This window comes from Pan paniscus, chromosome 9 (genome assembly GCF_029289425.2).
Source record: "Pan paniscus chromosome 9, NHGRI_mPanPan1-v2.0_pri, whole genome shotgun sequence".
NCBI lineage: Eukaryota > Metazoa > Chordata > Mammalia > Primates > Hominidae > Pan > Pan paniscus.
The window spans coordinates 119,606,668-119,622,546 of record NC_073258.2 but is presented as its reverse complement, the minus strand read 5'-3'; the positions used below and the strand labels follow the sequence as shown (position 1 = coordinate 119,622,546).

Sequence of the window (15,879 nt, the reverse complement as noted above, 5' to 3'; positions counted from 1 at the left end):
GGCCCCCGGGTCTGAGGCCTGGACTTAGCTAGCAGGTGCTCTCTCTGGCTTGGTACCAAGAGGGGTGGGCTGGAGCCCCTGGCTCTGCTTATCATGTTCCTCTGGATCCAGAGAGGACACCTCCCATCCATGGGCCTGGGGGATGAGGGCTCAGGGTCTGCCTGGGCCATGCCTCGCTACTGGACTGGCCATGCCTCCTGTGGCCAGCCCCTGGGGCCTGTTCCTTGGGCAGGCTGGGGCTATTTTTGGGATCGGGCTGGGGCTCTGGGGCCGGTTTCAGATGTTCCAATGTGAACAGGAGAAAATGGGAACAGATGGCTGGAGGGTTCCGATCAGTGGGTCCTGCTGGGCGCAGGTTATTTTTAGGGCCTTGTTAACCCTTTGGGGGCTTCTGGGGCCACCCTGAGAGATACAGCCCTCTCTAGTTGAGAAGAGAACAGGTTTTCTCCCTGGGCCCCCTACTTTCCAGAACTGCTTGTCAGTTGTTCTTTCTCTCCCAGACCCTTCCTTTGAGATCCATGGCAAGAGAGTAGGCTTAAGCTTTCTCCCAGCCCAAGTACTACAGGGTGACTGCCAAGGGGCAGGCAGGGAGAAGGGGACCTGGCAGAGGGGAGGCTGGCTCTCTTGAAGGGAAATCCCCCTTCACTTGCCTCCTGGACTTTTGAGACGTCCTGAGGCTAAGAGAGTGGACAGCCACCCAGCCCCTCTGTGGGTTCATGCTCTGGATTTGAGTGTGTCGGTGAGCCCAGGATGCCCAGGAGTGTGCCAGTGGAGGGAGCTGACCTCTGAGAGGAGGGCAGGGGAGGAGCCGAGTCTTTTTACTTGGTACCACTGATATGATGCCCACGGGCCCTGTTCTCTTGGACACTCACAGGGAAAATATCTGGACAGTGCCTGCCTTTACCAAATGCCCACATATTTGGGTGCCATGGCAGGAGGTAGAGATAAGGAAATTGAGGCCAGAAGTGGTTTGTCAAGGGCTGGTGTGTCTTAGGCATTCTGTTAGTTTCACTACTGTTACCTCACTCTATAAAATTATTCTCCTTTTGCAGATGAGGAAGCTGAGGCTCAGAGGGATAAAGGGAAGGACAAGTCCCCATAGATGAGAAGGGGCAGGGTGTGATTGACACTGTCTGACTACAAACTCGGTTTTTTTTTTGAGACAGTCTCGCTCTGTTGCCCAGGCTGGAGTGCAGTGGTGCGTCTCAGCTCACTGCAACCTCCGCCTCCTGGGTTCAAGCAATTCTCTGCCTCAGCCTCCTGAGTAGCTAGGATTACAGGCGCCCACCACCATGTCTGGATAATTTTTGTGTTTGTAGTAGAGACAGGGTTTCACCATCATGGCCAGGCTGGTCTTGAACTCCTGACCTCGTGATCCACCTGCCTTGACCTCCTAAAGTGCTGGGATTACAGGCGTGTGCCACCGCGCCCGGCCCTCAAACTCAGTTCTTATTCCACTGCATCATTCTGCCTGCCAGGGCCCCAACCTCAGAGGGCGAGGCCACCAGGCACCAGACCTCCTCTGGGAGCAGCTTTACTGAATGGGTGTGGGAAAGGAGGCCTGGGGACAGGGGACCCTGCCTGTCACTGCTCTCACAATCCCCTAAGCCTTTCTTGCCTGAGGGTGCCAGGACTGACACCAGAAACCCCGTGTGGCCTTCCTGTCTCCCCTGCAGAGGATCACAGGCATACATCCTGTCTCATCACCCCCACCCCTCCCGGCCTGGCCCACGTGCCCCTGCATCCTGGAGGGTCATGACAGTCTGGATGTCAATGTGGGCAGAGCTCGTGGGGCCCCCAGGTGCTGCTGCTGCCAAGAGTGTGGGCCATCAGGCGAGGTGAGGGGCCAGGAGGATGCCTCTGCCTCTGGCTGTACCTGGGGAGAGAGCAGAGCAGGCAGGCAGGCAGGCGGGCGGGCGCTGGGTGAGGTCCCACCGTGGTGCGCTTGGCTGTGCCAGCAGTCTGCTGCACTCCATCCTCCCACAATGGCCCCATTGTTCCCAGCAGCCAGGCAGTTTGGAGGAGGTTCCTCGGCCACCCCTACCCCCCTAAATAGGGGCCAGATTAACCCCTTGGAGGACTGAGGCCAGGTGAGGGCCCACAGGGAGCTGCCTTGCCCATCTCTGCCTGTTCTGGGAACCCAGGCTTGGGAAGTTACCTTCTACCCATGTGAACCCAGCACCAGACCACCTCCTGAGATGGGAGTCTCCATAGGGTAGACAGTGGCACCTGGATCATCTCCTACCCCCACCCTGGTGCAGGTGCCAGGGGACAGGAAGTACCAGTGGGGCGGCGGGCAGATACCAGATATATTTGGGCCGGTGGGGCTAATTCCAGCCACCACTGCCTGCCCTACTGGCTCCTGAGCTCCTTTCCTTCCTGTGAAACCAGAGCTAGGTTGGGCCTAGCTCAGGATTTCGGTGGATTTAAAGAGGCAGCACCATCCCTGCCAGCCTGGCTCCCTCTACCCTCCCCAGGTAGGGTCTGGGGCAGAGAGAGGACTGGAGAGCTTCTTGCTCCTCCCTTGCCCTGGGCTAACCCCTGGCCCTTGCCTCTGTTGGGGTACCAAGCTTTTGGCACTCCTCTCTCCCAGAGCCTTGGGCGGGTGGGGTGGGCGGGGGTGGGCTGTGGTTTCCTGTGTTGGTTGTTTGTGCCTGGCCCAGAGTGCCCGCCGCCTGCCTGGGCTTCCTGCCCTGTCTTGTTTCCTTGTGCCCCCCACCCCCTCTCTAACCCTCCCCCTGTGGGAGGGAGCAGCTGGGGATTGGGTAGCTGTCTTTGGGGGCACCCCACTGCCAGGCCACGATTGCTTCCCAAGGCCCGGCCACACTGACAATGACTGTAGGAGCCAAGAGAAGTGAGGTGACCTCAGGCCTGTCCAAGCAATGCCACTTGTCCGTGCAGGCTCCAGAAGGGACAGTGGGCCAGAATGGGCAAAACCGCCGATCGCCCCCCAGTACCCTGTTCAACGATCCCAGACTAGAAAGGTCTGGGACCAGGAGTTTCCCTGGTCCTGTGGAGCTGGGGTTGTCTGACATTACCCTAGGGCTGCAGGTGGGGTGGGGCTGGAAACTCCCAGGGAAAACCTCCCAAGCAAAAATGGCTGATTTGCATGGTCTCCTTTGGCACAGAGTGGGGGGAAGTGGGGAGAGCTACTAGGAACCAGGGCCATGGGAAGGCCCCCTAAGCCTGGAAGTCCCCACATCGAGGGTCCCAGAGCAGCACCTTGGTCCTTGAGCAGATTTCCTGCTGGGCTACGAATCCTTGACCTCCCTGCCCGCTGAGTCACCACCTCAGGAAGAGGAAGTGACCTGAGTGGTGGAGAGAGCTTCTGAGGACTGAGGGGTCCTGACACCCAGGAGAAAGGGGATTTGGGACCCTGTCGTCTCGGGCGCTGTATCTGCCTGAGCCAGAGGCCAAGGATCTCGTTCGTCCTGTTGTGCCCAGCAGGGTCCTGGGCTTTCACGTCATCAGAGGGGGCCCTGGCAGCTCAGGAGCATGAACCCTCCAAAACATTTCCTCACTGCCTCTTTGGGGTGGTTTTGAGCTAGGCAGTGACACTGCTGGGCCAGCTGGTGAGCCAAGCAGAGGCTCCCAACGTGGGGGCAGCTAGGAGCAGGCAGGTTGCCACTGGATGTGTGAACGCCTGCCCTACCTGTGGTAGTTGTGTGTGGAGCAGAGCCGGTGTGTCATACCTGGAGGCTCTGGGCATCTGAGCCTTCCTCAGCTCCCTCCCCCAGCTAGAATCAAGTCCACTTTAACCCTTAGCAACCCTTAGGCTGCTAGCTCCTACCCTCGCGTCACTCGGGGTGGGGGTGGCGGGTGGGGGAGCGGATGGATATCTCAGGCCCTTTGTCAAGCCGCCTCCTCCGCTCCTCCGATTCATTCTCCTGGTATGCGCCTGGCCTTCCACTCAGGTGACTCGCACCTGCTCCCTGTTTGTGAGCTTGCTACCCCTCCCCACCTAACCCCCTAAGAGGGAGGCACGGTGACGTGTTCCCAGAGCCCCATCCCTTTGCTTTCTCGTACCTCAAGGGCCCCTGGCCTGGTACTAGCAAGCCCCCTTCACTGGGTACTTTAAAATTGCATTGGGCTGGGATCAGCCCTCTTGGCTTCCCATCACCAGGCCTTCCAGGTGTCTTCGGAGACTGTGAGTGTGTGGAGGAGGAGGGGTCTTTGGGAGCTGGGGCAGACTCTTGAGGGGCAAAGGGGGGAGGTGTGAGATGGGAAAGTCCTGACTCATCCACGCTTGACTCAGCTCGCCCTGCGGTGGGGTGGGAGAGAGGGGGTGGAGTCCCGGAGGGGAGGGTGACTGGAAGAGTCTTCTGGGGAGGAGCCTAGGCCTGAACGGCCACTGGAGAGGACTGATTTTCTAATAGCCCCTTCCCAAATTCTTACAGGTTCTCAATTTTTGAGGCTGTGAACATAGGTAGTGAGTGGCCCTTGCCCTGCCCCTCCCCCCTTATGGGGGACCTGGGCACTGTGGCTGGAATGTGGGAAGCCCAACTATCTGATGCAGGCTCAGAGGAGCAGTCATGGCTGGCGTGGCGAGGTGGGGTCACTGCAGTGTCTGGAATGAGGGTCCCCACACTGCCACATACTGGATATGTGACTCAAGGTCACGCCACTTCCTTTTCCCAGACCTCAGTTTCCTCGTTGAAATGGGGTCGATCCTTTTGAGAATCAGCGAGCTGGTGAAGGGAGAGCCTGAGATGCATGCCAGCCAGGAGCCTGCTCAGAGCCCTGGTATCTCAGTGACTCCAGCCTCTGCCTCTGCTCTTCCCTGGTTGTGATGGAGAAGCTGGGGGTGGCGGGCTGCTTCCCAGGCAGGTCCTGGACTTTGGAACCTTCCCCCAGGAGCCTTCCTCCCCAGAGACACGGCTGGAGTGGCGAAGGCCAATGTGCCCTAGGGTTAAGTTGGGGTTAGACTCCCGCAGGGTGGCAGGTGGGGCCCCCTCACCCCCAGGTCCCCGCCCAGCCTCCAGCAGCCCCGCAGGGAGCATCAGGAGTGTGCACCGGTGTCTGGCCGGGCCTGTCACCGGGACGAAACTCCTGGGCCCAAGACTCCTCCCCTTTGACCGGGATCGGCTGCTGGAGGGCTGCTGGAGGGCGGGTAGGGGAGGCGAGGGGGGAGCCAGGGCTGGGGGCGGTTGGGTGAGGCCTCTGTGTTTGTGTAAGTCTGTTGCTGTATCTATGGCCCTGTGCGTGTTTCTTTGTGACTACCAGGCTCAACTTTCTTCGGCTCTCTTGTGGCCGGCCTCAGTCTTTTCATCTGTTCAATGAGTCCGGCGCTCCCACTCAGCCCTCGGGCAGCCCCGGTGTCTGCGCGTGCCCCAGGCTGTCTCCGCGGCTCCCGCTCCGGCCGGCGCTTCCCTGGCCTCCGGCGCGCCTCTAGCTTCCTGGGCTCCGTGCGTGTCTTTGTCTCCCTGTCCACGTGTGAGCTGTGAGTGTGTGTGAGTCAGAGTTCGGGTGTCTGTGGGTCTCTGAGCCTCTGCTGGCAGCACCCGGGGCTCGCCAAGCTCTTGCCGGCTGGCGCGCGCCCAGCCCCTGGCGGGACTTGTCCGTGTGTCTGTCCGCGCGCGGGGCCTGGAGAAGCACGCTGCAGTCCTGTCCGCCTCCCGCTCGCTGCCTCGCTGGCTGTCGCTCGCTCGCTCTGCCTCTCCGCCCGGGCTCTGCCGAAGGGGGCGGGGTGGGGGTGCAGGGCGGGGGGAGGGGAGGCTCCTGCATTCTTGCGGTCGGGGAGGAATCCGAGCCAGCGTTACTGGTCTCCAGAAGAGCCCAGCTGCAGCCCCGGGGCCCCGCCAGGCCTCTCGCTGCCCGCCCGGGCCTGCTGGGATGGGCACGGGCTAGGCCTCGAGCTGGGGACGGGGCGGGGCGTGGCCCCAACCCCGGGCCCCCTCCACGGCTGGAGCGCTCTGGGGGTGGGGCACGAGGGGTACCCCACCCTGGGTGAGGGGCGCGTCTGGGAGCAGGAATTCCTCAGGGGGCCAGGGGAGACCTCACAGCCGCCCCACACGGCACCTTTGCTACCTAGCCTTTTAGTGAATTCTGTCTCTGCCGCCCGTCGGGGCGGAGGCTTGCTGGAGACTGCAAGCCCCCTGAGGGCAAGGTGCGGGAGGGATGGGGACAGGGCTGGCCTCCAGGATCGAGACCCCATCTCGTAATCCTCTTTTTCCAGTGCCACCCCACCCTATCCAGCTCCCTAGTCCCAGGGCTGTTGGGTCCTCCCTTCTCCCCTCCCCCTCTGACACCCCCTCCCCAAGTCACGAGTTTTCTCTTTGGGGCTTGTTGCTGCAGTCCGTGCTCCAGTACCGAGTACCTGGCTGGGCCCTGGGCACGCACAGGGGCCGTAGCCCCACTGTGTGTGGGAGCCATGAGGATCCTGGCTAACAAGACAAGGTGTGTGGGTGTCGTGGCGGGTGGGATGTGTGTGTGTGGAGTGCGGGAAGGGAAGGGCCCAGTGGTGATGGGGCCCAAGCTGTGCTGGCCAGGAGAGGAGCCGCCCTGGGCACCTGGCTCCCAGGCCACCAGTGGGCTAAAGGGGGGTTAGCATGGGAAGGCCTGGCCCGAGGCAGGAGGCGCAGCCAGCCTTAGTGCCTGGGCCTGGGTGGGGGGCAGAGGGGACTGGCAGCCAGCTATGCTTGCGGCTTCTGGTCCCTTCTAGTTCTTCCCTCCTTAAAATGGTTTGAGCAGACCCCCTCCCACCCTACTGTGGGGTCCGAAGGCCGCCTCTGGCCTCAGTCTAGCTGGAGGTGGGAGCTGGAGTAGGGGGCGGTGCCTGCCTCCCTCCTCCCTCCCCGGAGAAGCCGGCAGACAGGGCCAGGCGGCAGCAGCAGGACAGCAGAGCTGAAATAAATCTGAGCTGGTGTGGAATGAGGGGGGGATAAATATCCTCTCCCGTGATGTGATCTTTCCAGCGGCTATTAATAGGTCTCCGGGGAGGGGGAGGCGGCGGGGGGAGCGGGCTGGAGCTTAAAGGGCCCGCAGCCTAGGCTGCAGGAATCCTTGGCTTCAAGCTACACTCCCCATCTGCTTGACACACCGCTCCCCTCCCCCTTTCCTCCTGCTTCTGCCTGCCGGCCTGGCCTGCCAAGCCCCCCTCCTCAGGCCTTCCCCTCCAGCTGTCTGGACCAGTGGGTAGCACTCCCTGGTGTGCGTTTTCCCACTGTCCCTGGGGAATGAGACCCGGGCATGTGCAGTGACCCCAGGTCCTGTGGCCCTTCTCTGCTGGTGTTGGGACATATGGGAGTTGAGGTTTGAGACCTTGGAAGGAGTCTGAAGACAGCAGATCTTAGAAGAGAGGATGCTTAAGTCTGATACAGAGGACAGGGTTGCCACAGAAGCTTGCAGGCTGATGGGTGTTTTGGGGCTGAGGTGGGCGAATTCTGCCAACTCTAGGCCCTGGTTTCCATTCAAATTGTGGAGGCTAGGGGGTGGAGGGTTTCCCCATCTCCACTCCCCAAGGTGGATGAGGGCTTCAGCCCTTGTCTGAGGAAGCCATGGAGGGAGGTAGAGAATAGCTGGTGGTGGTCTTGAGATGCCACCCCTTCCCCCCACCCTCCCCCATTATTAGGGGAGGCAGGATAGGGTAATTAAGTTCCAGGCATGCCTAGCCCCTAGCAAGGTTAACTTTTCACATCTCTCCTACCTTCTCCCAGGTTACCCCACCCCAGGAGGAGAGAAGCTCCAGGGAGCCCGCCGCTGTCCCCCCGCGGTCATTGCCCCCCTGCCCCAGCCAAGCCAATGCACCCAGAAAATAAATTGACCAATCATGGCAAGACAGGGAATGGCGGGGCCCAATCTCAGCACCAGAATGTGAACCAAGGACCCACCTGCAACCTGGGCTCGAAGGGCGTGGGGGCGGGGAACCATGGGGCCAAGGCCAACCAGATCTCGCCTAGCAACTCAAGTCTGAAGAACCCCCAGGCAGGGGTGCCCCCTTTCAGCTCGCTCAAGGGCAAGGTGAAGAGGGAACGGAGTGTGTCTGTGGACTCTGGAGAGCAGCGAGAGGCTGGGACCCCATCCCTGGATTCAGAGGCCAAAGGTACCCCATTTCCTCATCCCTAAGACCCTAGCATCTCCCATAGTCCAAGGCTCAGATGTTCTGGGAGATCACCTCTCTGCTCCCTGCTTGTCCAGTCCTCATCCCATGTTCTTCTCCAGTATTTCTGCATGGGTACCTTTCAACACCCACCAACCAGATCATTCGGGATTGGGGTTGGCCATGATGCCACCCATGGAGGGGCCACACAGAGTGGTCGGACTTCTGGACTCCTTCCCCTCCTGCTTTCCCACCAGAGCTCCAGAAGGGGAGAGGGAGGTGCCATGGAGTGAGGAGCAGACCCCAGACCCACACACTTCCAGCAGCCTCCGTATCCCGGCTGGTGGGAGCCCTTTGGGAGCAGGCACTGGGGCCTGGAAGAGTAGCAGCAGCTCCCCCTCCCCTCCAGCCCTAATTAGAACCAGTTGTGGTTGGGGATTATGCTGTACTTGGTGTTGGGGGGGAGGGGAGACAGGCATGGGGCTATAGAGAGAAATCAGAAACAAATGGTGGCGTGGTGGGGGCCACGGGCTGGCGAAGTGCCCACCATGGCCTGGGCAGTGCCCTCTAGGGTGGGGCATCTTAGAGAATGGGTCTGGGAGGGACCCTGGGTGTGGGAGAATAATGGGGCCTCTAGGCACTCACTCTTTCCTCCGTCCTGCCTGGGCAGAGGTGGCGCCGCGGAGTAAGCGGCGCTGTGTGCTGGAGCGGAAGCAGCCGTACAGTGGGGACGAATGGTGCTCTGGACCGGACAGTGAGGAGGACGACAAGCCCATTGGGGCCACCCACAGTGAGTGCCTGTCGATGCCAGGGTGCTGTAGCCCGTGATGTTCCTGGGGGATGGACTTGAGAGGACTGAGCCTGGGAAAGAAGTGAGGACTGGGAGTCCTGGATTTTTCTCTCCCATCCTACCTCTCAGACTCTGTCCCTCCCTACACTGCAACTGCCTCGCCTCTGCCTTCCAGGTGCTCAGTGACCCCCTCTCCCTAGGGACCCTAGGTGGGGCAGAGTGGAGTGGCCTCCTTCCTGGTCACGTCACTTACACCTCTACCTGTGAATTCCTGGCGTATGCTGCCACCTACTGGTTAGTGGAGGGAGGGCGGTGAAGCGTCCAAGGACACTGGGAGCTGGGCAGTTGGCTCTGCTGTGCAAAGCCCTGCTAAGCCTGGATGTGAGCTGCCACTTGGCCGTGTCTCTAGTGCCCTTCCCTAACCTCTAATTGACTCCTGGCAAGTACCCAGGCTGTGTCACCAGGACAAGAAGTGGGTGTGGAGGGATGCCCACTCCTCTGATTCTTTTATGGATCCGCCTATATTTTGTCCTTCCATGAGTGATGGGGGAGAGCCAGATGTAACCCCTGCCCCTGGGAAGCTTGTACGTATTTTTTTTTCCCTCAAAGTTTACGTTTACATCTTTTTGAGGAGAGAGACATAAGAAACTAGCCAGAGAGGCTGGGTGTGGTGGCTGTCACCTGTAATCCCCAGAATTTGGGGAGCTGAAACCGGAGGATTGCTTGAGCCCAGGAGTTCAAGAACAGCCTGGCCAACATAGGGAGACCCCATCTCTAAAAAGAGAGAGAGAGAAAGAAAGGAAAGAAGTAAAGAAAGAAGAAAAAGAAACTAGCCAGAGACTATTAAATTGTGAACTCCTTGAAGGCAGGGACCATAGAAAGAAGAAAGAAAAGAGTACATTGGCTTCTTTGCTACTCTGTTTTATTTAATCCTTACAACAGCCCTGTGAGGTCAGTGTTATCATGATGCCAATTACAGAGGAGGAGAGAGAGTCAGCAAATGTTATGGAGTGAGCAGACTATGTCTGTGACAGGGGTGTAGAGGGTCAAATACCAAACCTCTACAGCTAGCTGGAACCTCACGGACCATCCTGTATCAGTTCTCTCTCCCCCGTGGGACTAACCTGGTGGTCGCCAAGCCTCTGGCTGAACCCTTTGATGATAGAACCCTTTACTGCTTCCCAGACCAGACACCTCCCCCCATAGCCACCACCTCCAGTTCACTTATGTCACATCAGACTGCACCATTGTAGAAACTTTGTGAGTTTTATTTATTTATTGTTTAGAGACAGGGTCTCTCTCTGACACCCAGGCTGGAGTGCAGTGGTGTGATCACAGCTCACTGCAACCTCAAACTCCTGAGCTCAAGTGATCCTCCCATCTCAGACTCCCAAGTAGTTGGGGCTCAGGCATGTATCACACCTGGCTAATTTTTGTAGAGACAGTCTTGCCATGTTGCCCAGGCTCATCTTGAACTCCTGGTCTCAAGCGATCCTCATGCCTTGGCCTCCCAAAGTGCTGGAATTACAGGAGTGAGCCACTGTGCCTGGCAAACATAGGGAAATACAAAGTAGAAATTGCTAACATCCCATACTCAAGGCGATCATTGTGACTATTTTAGTCGTACTACCCTTAGATTCTTTTATTTATTTATTTATTTATTTTTGAATCGGAGTTTCACTCTTGTTGCCCAGGCTGGAGTGCAATGGCATGAACTCGGCTTACTGCAACCTCTGCCTCCTGAGTTCAAGCGATTCTCCTGCCTCAGCCTCCCGAGTAGCTGGGATTACAGGCACCTGCCACCACGCCTGGCTAATTTTTGTATTTTTAGCAGAGGCGGCGTTTTAGCATGTTGGCCAGACCGGTCCTGAACTCCTGACCTCAGGTGATACACCTGCCTCAGTCCCCCAAAGTGCTGGGATTACAGGTGTGAGCCACCTGGCCTGATTCTTTTTCTTTTTTTTTGAGACAGAGTCTCACTCACTCTGTTGCCCAGGCTGGAGTGCAGTGGCACAATCTCGGCTCACTGCAACCTCCACCTCCTGGGTTCAAGTAATTCTCCTGCTTCAGCCTCCCAAGTAGCTGGGATTACAGGCATGCGTCACCACGCCTGGCTAATTTTTGTATTTTTAGTAGAGATGGAGTTTCACCATTATGGCCAGGCTGGTCTTGAACTCCTGCCCTCAAGTGATCCGCCCGCCTCGGCCTCCCAAAGTGTTAGGATTACAGGCATAAGCCACCGTGCCCGGCCTGCCCTTAGATTCTTGGAGAGTTCTTACTGGAGGGGCGATAGAACGTAGACATCGACAGGACTAGTTCTGCCATCAGGCTGCCTTCGTTTGCAACCCAGGTTATTTCTGTAAATTTGGGAAAGGGCCTCAGTTTCCTCATCTGTAAAAGTATTATTTATCTCATAGGGTTGGTATGAGGAGTAAATGAGGTTACACATGTGTAACATGTTAGCTTTTATCATTGTTATTGTACTAGAAAGTTCCTTGTTGGACTAAGCCCTGCCTGTCTCCCCATAGCTCGTACCCAAGAGCTCCTCACAGCCTTCACACATTGAGGTCAGCTCTCAAGCTCCCCCGCACATTTCTGGCTCTGCTCTTCTATGTAAAATTGGATAGATAGGGTCCAGAGCAGGGCCATTTTGGGGTGGGTCCATCAGAGGAGAAGGTGCAGAAGAAACTTTTTCCAAAGAGGGCAGCCTGACACTGGGCCCATGGGAAGGTGGTCACTGCCCTGGCTGGATGGAGACAACTTCAGGCAATCTGTCTCCCATTAACTGAGAATGCTGGTACTTACTGTCTGTGGGCCAGGCACTGTGACTTGCTTTTCTTGGCATGCGAATGGGTCTACCCACTCACCTAGACCCGTTGTAGATTTTTTTCTACGCTAAGACTTACAGTCAAGTGTCTAACCATGGAACAAAACTTCCCTTGGTGCTGAGGGCAGCTGGTCTGTCTTGAGAGTGTTTCCAATATGTCAGCTTTTTCTAACTGTTTTTTCTTTCTTATTTTTATTTATTTATTTATTTATTTGAGACAGTCTCGCTCTGTCGCCCTGGCTAGAGTGCAGTGGTGTGATCTCGGCTCATTGCAACTTCCACCTCCTAAGTTCAAGCAATTCTCATGTCTCAGCCTCCTGAGTAGCAGGATTACAGCCATGTGCCACCATGCCCAGTTAATTTTTGTATTTTTAGTAGAGACGGGGTTTCACCATGTTGGCCAGGCTGGTCTTGAGCTCATGACCTCAGGTGATCCGCCCGCCTCTACCGCCCAAAGTGCTGGGATTACAGGCATGAGACACCGCTCCCGGCTCTCTGTTTTTCAAATGGATTTTTTTAGTCTGTGACATTGATTTAAACTTACTGTTAAAAAATATATTTCTTTGGCCTGCCCCCTGTGCAAGGAGGAGGTTAGTATTTTACATTTTATAGATGAAGAAACCGAGGCTTAGAGGGATGTCTGGTTCATAAAATCACAAAGTCAGTTAGTGGTGGGGCTAGAGTGAAAAACCATCCATCATTTGAATCATCAGCTTGTGTACCCTCTCTGCCTTCTCCCTAACTGGGTCACTAGACTGTGTGCACATACACTTACCCAGTGTGAGGGGCAGCAGCTCAGAACGGAGCTTCAGAGTCCCGGCCCTGGGTTCAGTCCTGGCTCTGCACTAACTGGCTGTGTAACTGTGGGTGAGGAACTTATTTCCTCCTTTGTTAAGTGGAGTGTGTGACACGTTCCTCCCAGGGTGTGTTGATGAGATGAAATCACACCTGTTAAGTCCCCAGCAGAATGCCAGGCCCATGGGAGCCTGTGGAGAGGACACATTTTCTCTGTCCCTGCTCTCCACATGGTCACCACTCTTGCCATCGTGGAAACCAGCCTGGTGAGAACACCAGATACTGACATCAAATGTCCCTGTGGGCACGAGCTGTAAGGCTGTGAGCATCAGTGGGAGGGGGTATCAGCTGGTCCTTCTTGTGTCTAGACCACTTAGCTCCTTTCCCTGTCCTCTCTCCTCCTGCAGATTGTAATGTAGCAGACCCAGCCATGGCGGCCCCACAGCTGGGTCCCGGCCAAACCACCCAACTGCCCCTCAGCGAGAGCAGCGTGCCAGGCGCCCCGCACGGCCCTCCTCCTGGCCTTCGGCCTGATGCCCCTGGGGGCGGGGGCGGGGGCGGGGGCGTCCCCGGAAAGCCTCCCTCGCAGTTCGTATATGTCTTCACCACCCACCTGGCCAACACGTAAGTGCCTGGTGGGCAGGCCAAGTCTCTCTCTCTCTCTGCCCAGCACCTCTCAGCCTGGGGTTCCGAGGGAGCCCCGTGCAGGGGCAGGGTGGGGTGGGTGAGGGTGGGGCTCCCTCCTGCTCACCTCTCTGAGCTGTCGGTGCCCCCACTCTGTGCAGGGCTGCAGAGGCAGTGCTGCAGGGCCGGGCCGACTCCATCCTCGCCTACCACCAGCAGAACGTGCCCCGGGCCAAGCTTGACCAGGTGAGCGTGGCGCCTCTGTGAACAGCAGGACTGGGTGGAACGTCCCCTTACCTGTCTCATGCTCTCTTTGTCCTTCTGCAGGCCCCTAAAGTGCCCCCCACCCCAGAACCGCTACCCCTGAGCACGCCGTCAGCAGGCACCCCGCAGTCCCAGCCACCTCCACTGCCGCCGCCGCCACCCCCGGCCCCTGGCAGTGCCCCGCCTGCTCTGCCCCCAGAGGGGCCTCCTGAGGACAGCAGTCAGGACCTGGCCCCCAACTCGGTGGGAGCTGCCAGCACAGGTGGTGGGACTGGGGGCACCCACCCTAACACCCCGACGGCTACCACCGCTAACAACCCTCTGCCTCCTGGAGGAGACCCCAGCAGTGCCCCCGGCCCTGCCCTGCTGGGGGAGGCAGCCGCCCCTGGAAACGGGCAGCGCAGCCTGGTGGGCTCAGAGGGCTTGTCCAAAGAGCAGCTGGAGCATCGGGAACGGTCCCTCCAGACGCTGCGAGACATTGAGCGACTGCTGCTGCGCAGCGGAGAGACTGAGCCCTTCCTCAAGGGGCCCCCAGGAGGAGCGGGTGAGGGGGGGCCACCAGCACAAGCCCCCCCTGCCCCCCAGCAGCCACCCACGGCCCCTCCCAGCGGGCTGAAGAAGTATGAGGAACCCTTGCAGTCCATGATTTCACAGACACAGAGCCTAGGGGGCCCCCCGCTGGAGCATGAAGTGCCTGGGCACCCCCCGGGTGGGGACATGGGGCAGCAGATGAACATGATGATACAGAGGCTGGGCCAGGACAGCCTCACGCCCGAGCAGGTGGCCTGGCGCAAGCTGCAGGAGGAGTACTACGAAGAGAAACGGCGGAAAGAGGAACAGATTGGGCTGCATGGGGGCCGTCCTCTGCAGGACATGATGGGCATGGGGGGCATGATGGTGAGGGGGCCCCCGCCTCCTTACCACAGCAAGCCTGGGGATCAGTGGCCACCTGGAATGGGTGCGCAGCTGCGGGGGCCCATGGATGTTCAAGATCCCATGCAGCTCCGGGGCGGACCTCCCTTTCCTGGGCCCCGTTTCCCAGGCAACCAGATACAACGGGTGCCTGGGTTTGGGGGCATGCAGAGTATGCCCATGGAGGTGCCCATGAATGCCATGCAGAGGCCCGTGAGACCAGGCATGGGCTGGACCGAAGACTTGCCCCCTATGGGGGGACCCAGCAATTTTGCCCAGAACACCATGCCCTACCCAGGTGGGCAGGGTGAGGCGGAGCGATTCATGACTCCCCGGGTCCGTGAGGAGCTGCTGCGGCACCAGCTGCTGGAGAAGCGGTCGATGGGCATGCAGCGCCCCCTGGGCATGGCAGGCAGTGGCATGGGACAGAGCATGGAGATGGAGCGGATGATGCAGGCACACCGACAGATGGATCCTGCCATGTTTCCCGGGCAGATGGCTGGTGGTGAGGGCCTGGCGGGCACTCCCATGGGCATGGAGTTTGGTGGAGGCCGGGGCCTCCTGAGCCCTCCCATGGGACAGTCTGGGCTGAGGGAGGTGGACCCACCCATGGGGCCAGGCAACCTCAACATGAACATGAATGTCAACATGAACATGAACATGAACCTGAACGTGCAGATGACCCCGCAGCAGCAGATGCTGATGTCGCAGAAGATGCGGGGCCCTGGGGACATGATGGGGCCCCAGGGCCTCAGTCCTGAGGAGATGGCTCGGGTTCGGGCCCAGAACAGCAGTGGCGTGATGGGCGGCCCGCAGAAGATGCTGATGCCTTCACAGTTTCCCAACCAGGGCCAGCAGGGATTCTCTGGAGGCCAGGGGCCCTACCAAGCCATGTCCCAGGACATGGGCAATACCCAAGACATGTTCAGCCCTGATCAGAGCTCAATGCCTGTGAGCAACGTGGGCACCACGCGGCTCAGCCACATGCCTCTGCCCCCTGCGTCCAATCCTCCCGGGACCGTGCATTCAGCCCCAAACCGGGGGCTAGGCAGGCGGCCTTCGGACCTCACCATCAGTATTAATCAGATGGGCTCACCGGGCATGGGGCACTTGAAGTCGCCCACCCTTAGCCAGGTGCACTCACCCCTGGTCACCTCGCCCTCTGCCAACCTCAAGTCACCCCAGACTCCCTCACAGATGGTGCCCTTGCCTTCTGCCAACCCACCAGGACCTCTCAAGTCGCCCCAGGTCCTCGGCTCCTCCCTCAGTGTCCGTTCACCCACTGGCTCGCCCAGCAGGCTCAAGTCTCCTTCCATGGCGGTGCCTTCTCCAGGCTGGGTTGCCTCACCTAAGACGGCCATGCCCAGCCCTGGGGTCTCCCAGAACAAGCAGCCGCCTCTCAACATGAACTCTTCCACCACCCTGAGCAACATGGAACAGGGTGAGTCAATTGCGCAGGCAGGCAGGCGCTGAGCAGTGTGTCCATGCTGGGACTGGGCAGTGAGTGAGTAAGGGCCTGTGTACCACGGGCCCAGAGGTGGATGGCTCTGCTCATGGGGCAGATGATATTTGTGGGCTTTCTCGGGGTACCACGTGAGTCTCCCAGGCATTTCGAGTGATCGTACTTGG

At 58.8% G+C, this 15,879-nt stretch overlaps 1 protein-coding gene across 4 annotated transcripts in view; it reads left to right on the top strand.

Annotated features, from left to right (window-relative positions):
- The window catches only part of BCL9L (BCL9 like), a 29,975-nt gene that overhangs the window by 9,821 nt on the left and 4,275 nt on the right, over positions 1-15,879 (top strand). For 2 of the 4 annotated variants that reach the window (XM_055094958.2, XM_003820030.6), the window contains exons 3-8: positions 6,295-6,396; positions 7,656-8,041; positions 8,709-8,828; positions 12,858-13,074; positions 13,236-13,320; positions 13,402-15,691. In XM_055094958.2, the coding sequence (XP_054950933.1) occupies positions 6,371-6,396; positions 7,656-8,041; positions 8,709-8,828; positions 12,858-13,074; positions 13,236-13,320; positions 13,402-15,691 (3,124 nt within the window). In that variant the 5' untranslated portion in view covers positions 6,295-6,370. The remainder of the gene's footprint in view (positions 1-6,294; positions 6,397-7,655; positions 8,042-8,708; positions 8,829-12,857; positions 13,075-13,235; positions 13,321-13,401; positions 15,692-15,879) is intronic. The other 2 variants (XM_034933843.3, XM_034933842.4) reach the window with 1 other exon arrangement.